The sequence below is a fragment of the Alligator mississippiensis genome, chromosome 3 (genome assembly GCF_030867095.1).
Source record: "Alligator mississippiensis isolate rAllMis1 chromosome 3, rAllMis1, whole genome shotgun sequence".
NCBI classification, from domain to species: Eukaryota; Metazoa; Chordata; order Crocodylia; family Alligatoridae; genus Alligator; species Alligator mississippiensis.
This window is the reverse complement of record NC_081826.1, coordinates 87,948,455-87,956,341: the sequence shown is the minus strand read 5'-3', so window position 1 is coordinate 87,956,341 and position 7,887 is coordinate 87,948,455. Positions and strand designations below refer to the sequence as shown.

Sequence of the window (7,887 nt, the reverse complement as noted above, 5' to 3'; positions counted from 1 at the left end):
GCTGCTGACTGGCAGGGAGGCAAAAACCATGTCAGGTTTAAAACTCTGGTTTTAGCTTCCTTGCTCATCAGGATGGAGTGTGGGGTCCTCTACTAATGAGCAGCAAGGGTTGGGAGCAAGGGGCAAGATGTATGTGGGGGAACATGCAAGGTTAAAGGACCACTGTTTACCCTACTTTTGCTGCGAATTACAATTTCACATATGGAAGGGGGGAGGTTCAGTTTCCTGGGATGGAGTCTATCCAGTCTGCTTGACTTGAACACATTAAAGTCTTTGAATTTTGGTTCCCCCTTGGATACAGTTCACACATTCATTCTTACTAGTCATCCTGTTCCATGTTCTACATCTTATTCCTTATTGGAAACCAAGGTAAAGCATTCATTTATTTTTTAGGCCATACCTTGATTTTCAATCCTATTCTCCGTTCATGGTGCCTCCATGAAGTCATTTTTTATTTATATGTCTAAAGAATGTTTCGGTCTTCCTTTTAATTTCCTTGGTAGGCTCTAACTCCACCTGACTTTTGACATGGCTTTTTGCATTGATCATTAGAACATTTACACCTTTTCTTTTAAGGCCTTTTATGAAAATATTAAATAAGATCTGTCCCTCAGCCAATCCTTGAGGATCTCCATTAGCAACCATTTTTCAGTCCAATTTTTTCTGTGTCCCTTTTTTCCATCCCAAATGGAGCCTGGGCTTACTTTTAACTACCCTTTTTGGGTGGTTATGCATTGTTAGGTCTGAAGCACTTCCCTACAAAATTATGTCCATCCCCTCTTCACCCTCTTCATTTTTTTTTTTTATATCTTTAAAAATCTTTTTTGGTGTTTTCTCCATGCCCTTACTTAATCCTCCTACTTACCTCTGACTTTGCTGGTTGACATGTGGATGTCTGCCAGGAGCAGTACTCCTAACAAGTCTGGTGCTGGGGATACTTATTCTCTACAGGTATTGTTGGTGTTTTGATGGATTTTGATATTATTTTTGTCTTGGTAAGAAAAAAAAAAAGGGGGGGGGAAGCACACTCCATCCTCAGAGGAAGGCTCATACCCTGCTGCAACAGCAAACATCCTGTTGGCAGCAGAAGATGTACTGGCAGCTGTCTGCCTGTCTGCATAGCAGACAACAGGGTACATGCGCATTTTATGGACTAACCCAGTGGTTCTCAACCTCTTCGTACTTGCAATGCCCCTCAATAGACTCAAGGCCCCTCTTGAAACACACCAGCTCTTAGTTCTCCCTCCTTTTTTGACTATGGAAAAATTCTGAGCAACTCTTCTGTTGTGAAGGACTCAGACCTCAGCAGGGCAAAGTATTTTAAACACCTTGGATTCCTAGTTGAAAATCCTAGTTATTTCTTATGAATCATGCGCAACCCCCTAAGAGAGCTAACATAGCATGGCCTCTTGATAGGAGCCCAGGGCACCCTAACACCCTGCTTGAGACTCAGTGGACTAATATGGGTGTGACTGAGTGAGAATGAACTAACAATGTGTGTTTGTCATAATCAGTGGACTAATGTATGTATGTACGTGTGTGTGTGAGAGACAGTGGACTAATGCATGTGCTTGTGTGTGGCACTGGAGTAATGTACATGTGTGACATAGTGGACTATATCTGTGTGAGTGACAGTGGACTGTGTGGAGTGACTGTGTGAGAGAGAGAGACAGTGAACATGTACATGAGTGACTGGACTAATGTGTGTGTGAGTGACACTGGATGTGTGTGTGATAGTGGACAAATGTGTGTGTTAGTGGACTAACATGTGTGAGATGCTCAGTGGACTAAAGTGTCTGTGTGTGGCTGTGGGTGATGTTTGGTGGACTAATGTGGGTGGGTGTGAGACAGTGGACTAAGGTGCGTGTGATGCTCAGTGGACTAAGGTGCGTGAGACACTGGACTCACTTGTATGTGTGTGACACTCGGTGGACTGTGTGCATGTGACAGTATGTGTGTGTGTGTGAGATACTCCATGGACCAGTGTGTGTGTGCATACATGTGTTTGTGAGCTACTCAGTGCACTGTCATACACACAACACATTTTTGTCCGCTGTCACATACACACACGTTGGTCCATGGAGTATCACGTGTGCGTGTTCATTTAGTGTAACACACACGAGTCCACTGCCACGTGCCTGCGTGTCTGTTACTCTGTGGACTACAGTGTGTGTGGGTCCGTGCCCTTGTGGACGGACGGATACACACGCGTTCGTCCACTCGGTGTCACACACAACCACTAGTTTCCCCTCCGCCGGGGGCTGTGCGGGTCAGCAGCCGCTGTGGGCACGATTCGGCCTCCCGCCCGGCGCAGGGCGGGCCGGGCCCAGCAGGGGGCGCCGCCCTCCCCTTCAGTCTGGTCAGAACTGAGGGCAGCGCATGCGCATTGGCTAGGACTGAGGAAAGCGGCTCCTGCCCCTCCCCCGGCTTCCCGGATCCGGCCCGCGCGGGTCCCGGATGTAGCGGCGGGGCCAGGGCCGGGGAGCTGCCGCGGGGCCTCGAGCCGGGGGTGGGTGGGGGGATCCGCGCAGGTCGGGGTGCCGCTGCCCCGCGCCGCGATGAGCAGCTCGCGCAACAACCGCGTGATGGTGGAGGGGGTGGGGGCGCGCGTGGTGCGCGGCCCCGACTGGAAGTGGGGGAAGCAGGACGGCGGCGAGGGCCACGCGGGCACCGTGCGCAGCTTCGAGAGCCCCGAGGAGGTGGTGGTGGTGTGGGACAACGGCACGGCCGCCAACTACCGCTGCTCTGGGGCCTACGACCTGCGCGTCCTCGACAGCGCGCCCACCGGTGAGTGGGGGGGGAGAGGGAGGGAAAGTGTGGGGGGGCGTGTTTGTCTCCTTTGAAAAAAAACGCACCCCTCTTATTTTTTGCTTGGCACGTTTCTCCCCTAAGTAAAGGGCGCTTGTGCTGAAGGCTTGTAGAGAACCATTTTTTTCCAGCTGGTTGGTCGGTGTCATGAAAGGTATCGCATCTGCCCGAAGAACCGGGCACCCCAAACCGGGTTTCTGGGGTGGGGGTTGGGGCTGCCTGTAATGAAGTCTGCTGCCTGGCAGTGGTTGGGGGTGTCTGAGCCTGGAGGATGGGTCCTCGTGGATGTGGTGGGGGTAGGGGGAGGACCGTATAGTTCCAGGCCATGAGTATTTTTGGACCAGGTCCCACTTGTAAACATTGATGGCTCAGTTGCAACCCAGTGCTCCCCGCTCCTGACCCACTGCCCCCACCCCCCATTGTGTGGGGCAGTATGGGGTGTGCATGTGGCAGCTCTTTGCAGGCTGAAACTGCCATCCTGAAAGGGAAAAGCCACTGTTTCCCACTGTCTGCTTTAAAGGAGAATCCATTTTTAAAGTGTGTGCACAACCTTTTTGTATGTTCTTGTGAGCCGCTTTTGGGTCGTGACCCACGTGTTGAGAAACACAGGTCTAGTCCTGCCTCCTGCTCCAAGTAGGGCCAGCTGTAACTGCATCATCCCTGCCAAGGCTTTGTCTAGCTAGGGCTTAAAAATCTCCATGGGTGGAGATGCTGCAGCCTCTCTGGGCAGCATGCGCTAGTGCTTTGCTGCCCTACTTGCGAGAGACTTTTTCCTCATGCCTATCTGCAACTTTCCTTGTTTGGGTTGGGCTTTGAGGGCAGTTATACATGTACATTTGTTGGCTATGATGCACTGGAAATACAGCGCGAGAGTGGATGTGCCCAGCACTGCATCACATTCATTTGTATACATGGCGAAATGTGTGTCAGCACTGAGAAAATGGTGGCAGTGAACTTTTTGAACTAGACACCTTTGATGTGTTTTAATTCAAAAGTGCGCTGTCACCATTTTTTCAGTGCTGATGTGCATTTTGCCGTTCATACAAATCATGTGTTTTAGTTCAAAAGTGTGCTGCCGCCACTTTCTTAGCACTGATGCATTTTTGCCATGTATACAAATGCATGTGCCGCAGTGCTGGGGTTTTTTAAAAGCACCCGGTGCCATGGTGCAAGCATGTGTACAAATGCCGTAAGGGAGGAACCTGCTTAGACATAACTTGTGCATCTGAAAGACCTCATGAAGGCGTCCCTCCCTGTTCAAAGTTGTCGTGGTGTCAGCCTCAGGGCTGATGCCTCAGGCCATGCTCAAACAGCAAGGCTCACTCATTACAGGAACTGCTTGTACCAAGCTTTTGACACTTAGTGAAAAGCCCTGTCCCTGGTTTTCCAAAGTGCTTTCTGGGCCTTAATAGCGTTGGAGTTGACAGGGCCTAGTTAGTACTAGGATGCCTCGGCAACCTTGACATTGATATGGTAGAGTAAGGGTGATGTTGTAGCCATGATGGTCCAGAAATTATGCAAGGCACGGATTTCTTATGGTGGTACCTGTTATTGGACCAACTGTGGAGTTGGGGTAAAGTTAGACAAGCTTTCAAATATGGTGAGGCCTGCAGGAGCGCAGTCACAGCAGCAGCTGTTGCAGCTTCCATTCAAAAGCTTGTCTGACGTTATCCCAGCTACATAGTTGGTCCAATAAAAGATATTGTCCTAAGAAATCTGTGGCTCTCATAGAAATTTATAGTTTCACCAGTTACAAGGAGTGCAGTTCAAGTTTTCATGTGCTTTAGCACTTCATGCACTTAACTAAAATGCAGGTAACCAGAATTTTTTACAATTCTGTAAGCAGGAGGTAAAAAAAAGACAAAATTGGGATGGGTTATTGTATTATGTGGTCAAGGAAATTATGCACTTATCCAATATGCATATAAATGAATTACTCCATGCAAGAAATTATATTAGAGTTCCTGCTTTGTACTGGTGACAAATCATACTCTCATGCTGCTTTGGAGAAACTCATAGCATGCTTTTTTAAAGTCTTTGCATGGTTTTTTTTTACTGTTAAAACAACATAGGCTTTCTGTTCCTGGAGTTTGAGCCCATTTAGACATCCCCTTTGAACTGCTGTATGAAGCTAGCAAGCTGCTAGATTTAGCTGGTGAGGGTTTGTATGTTAAGCAGTAAGGAGAAGGACAGTAGTATTTAAAGTAGTGGGGTCCAACCTTTTTGGCAGATGTGCCACAAATTAGTTCCACACCCTCCATGAATCCCACTCTGATTCTCTTGCCAATCCTCTGCTCTGCTTCCTGCTCCTTGTCCTATGCTGCCTGATTTGCTGCTGTGCTTTTGGCCATATCTGACACTGTGCTTGTCCCTGCCATATCTAACACTGTGCTTTTTGGCCACCCGTTGTTTAAAGGACAGGTCACCAGAATAAGACACAGTTTGGGTTATAATAAGAGTTTTGGTACTAATCTCTCGTGAGACCTTGGACAAATCACAGCACGTCACTGTGACAGTGTTGCTTTCTACCCTTTGTCTTATTTTATGAAGGTTGTAAACTCTTTGGTGCAAATATTTTCTCACTCCCTGATTATGCATTGCCTACCATTAAAGCCTCTAGATGTTAATCTGATACAAAGAGATAGGTAGTTAGCTATGTTAGCCTGAAGTCAGCTAGAGGGCAAGGCAGTGTTGTACCTTAGAGACTAACTCATTTGGAAAGGTATAACCTTTCATAGGTGACAGTCTACTTCATTACAGCTTCTATTCAAAAGCGTCTGCTATGAGATATGCAAGTATGAAAGCATATGCCTCTCTGAGTGAGCTAATCTAAGGTGTCACCCTGTCCTGCCTTTTCTCTAATATAAATAGTAAGAGGAGGGAAATAAGGCTAGAGGTAGCAAGTCTCCTACTTCAGTACTGCTAAGAAGGACAAGGTTTGAAATGTGTGTGTATATAGAAGTATATCCAAATATATTTGAGGTAGCTTTTGGACATGCTTAACTGTTCCTTATATATCAAAGGAGGAGAAAAACCTTCATTAAAAAGATTAAATTAGAAAGGACGGGGAGGAGAAGGCACTAACCAACACAAGGTTAAAAAACCACCACCAAAATATTTCTATGTGTGGTTACATCTTGGTTTATGACTTGAGACCATTCTGCAGAGAAAATGAGCCCTAAATCTATTTATCTGTTTCTGAGGATATGGAGGTAGCCATGACCTTTTATAATAATTGACACATTTTGGACCCCCAAGTTGTATCATTATTTTGATAGGGATTTTGTACCATATACAATATATATGGTACAGAAATAAGTGTTTTTGTCTAAGTGAATTAAAATACCATTCCACTTCTCTGTTTTTGGGCATCCTAAATCATCAAGAATTGTCTTTATGAGCATAAAGGAATCTTTAAATGATATGATGTATATTGTAATGCTTCAGAGTTATGCTCCTGTCAATACTAGTTATAAAATCATGTAATTGAACACTGATTATTGGAGTGCCTCAGAGCCCTAGTTAGGACTAGGACACTATTATGCTAGGCCAGGGGCAGGCAACTATTTCAATTGGAGGGCTGTTTAAATGAGTTTTGGTGAGCCATTGAGAGCTGCATGGGTAACTCCTTCCCTTGATGGGTAGCCTGCCCCCTGGTCACAGTCTTGGGACTGGAAGTCTCACCTCTAACTCCTGACCTTTGCCACTGGAAGTTTCACCCCTTGCCCCAGAAGTATTGTTTTTGGGAGGGAGGGTGCAGCTATCTTGAAACTAAACCCTACCCCTAAAACATACTAAAAAAATAAAATATCTACTATAGCTTATTTTAATTTTATTTAAAAATATTTTTGTCCTGATTTGTGTGTGCTTGCATAGTGTATCTAGAGACAATTGCATAATAGCCAAAATACAGTCCTACTCTTGTATAAAGTGTGTGGGCGTTAAGGGGGGGTATGCAGGTGTGTGGAGTGAGGATGTGTGCAGTGGGGGGTACTGTGGATAGGTGTGGGGTATGTGGTTGGGGTAGGGGGTGTGGGGGTACGGTGGTTGGGGTGGGAGAGAGAGAGAGACATAGGGCGAGACTTCTGGCTCTATCACGTGCGGCTCTTGTGGGCTGCATGTGAGCCTCATGTGATGCAGTCAGGTAGACCCTGTGCCCAGGCTCTGCACTCCTGCTGCCCTACCCTGGTTCCCCACCAGACCCAGGACACCGGCACGGGCTCCATGCTCCTGGGTGCCACCGCCACTCCTCTGCTGCTTCCCTACTTTTTCTCCCACATACCCACCCACCACTGCTGCCTCTGCTTCCCAGCTGCCACCACCGCTTTCCGCCACCCCCTGACTGCTGCTGGTTCCCATCACCCTCCTGCCTGCCTGCTGCCGCTTCCTGCCACTCCCACTGCCGCTTCCCGCTGGCTCCCTGTCACACCCCTGCCCGCCTGCCACCGGCTCCAGCCAGCATCACATGGTACTTGGCTGTATGACCAGGACTGCACAACGTGGCATGGAACTAGCCTGGCCCAGTGCAGTCCCCACAACATGGGCAGATTGTGGTAATTTCTGTTCCCTCCCTCCCTTCTGGCTGGGCCCTGCCGACTCCATGGATCTGGCCCAGCTTGGGTCCTGCAATGTGGGGTAATCACGGTGGTTTCCCCACCTCTGCCTATCTGATCTTATCTGACTTTCCACTTGGGTGGGAAACAGCCAAATGGTCACCAGATCAGGAGCAGCTGAGTCTTTTGGTTGGCGAGGGCAGGGGGTGGATCTTGCTGCTCAGCCACTTGGTCCTGCCGCTGGCTCCCCCTGGGCCCTGCTGCCACTGGTGCCGTGTCATCTTTGACAGGCAGCCACGTGCAGATAATAATTAATTTTCTAAATTTTTTAGGGTCTCCACAGGCCAGATAGAATAGCCTGACGGGCCAGATGCAGCCTGCCCCTGTATTAGGCACACGACTTTTCATTTCCAAAACATCTGTGTTTTGCTTTGAAGGAAAGGTTTTTTCTAAATTTGTTCTTTTTAGGATGTTATGAATTCAGGGGTCCTAGTTTTCTCTGTTAAAAATTCCAAAATTCTCTGGT

At 47.8% G+C, this 7,887-nt stretch overlaps 1 protein-coding gene across 4 annotated transcripts in view; it reads left to right on the top strand.

Moving 5' to 3' along the window:
* The first annotated feature begins 2,493 nt into the window (after positions 1-2,493).
* Positions 2,494-7,887, top strand: part of MIB1 (MIB E3 ubiquitin protein ligase 1) — a 122,299-nt gene continuing 116,905 nt past the window's right edge. For 2 of the 4 annotated variants that reach the window (XM_019487062.2, XM_014595220.3), the window contains exon 1: positions 2,495-2,787. In XM_019487062.2, coding sequence (XP_019342607.1) covers positions 2,559-2,787 — 229 coding nt within the window. In that variant the 5' untranslated portion in view covers positions 2,495-2,558. Of the gene's footprint in view, positions 2,788-7,887 lie in introns of all 4 variants that reach the window. The other 2 variants (XM_019487066.2, XM_006268396.4) reach the window with 2 other exon arrangements.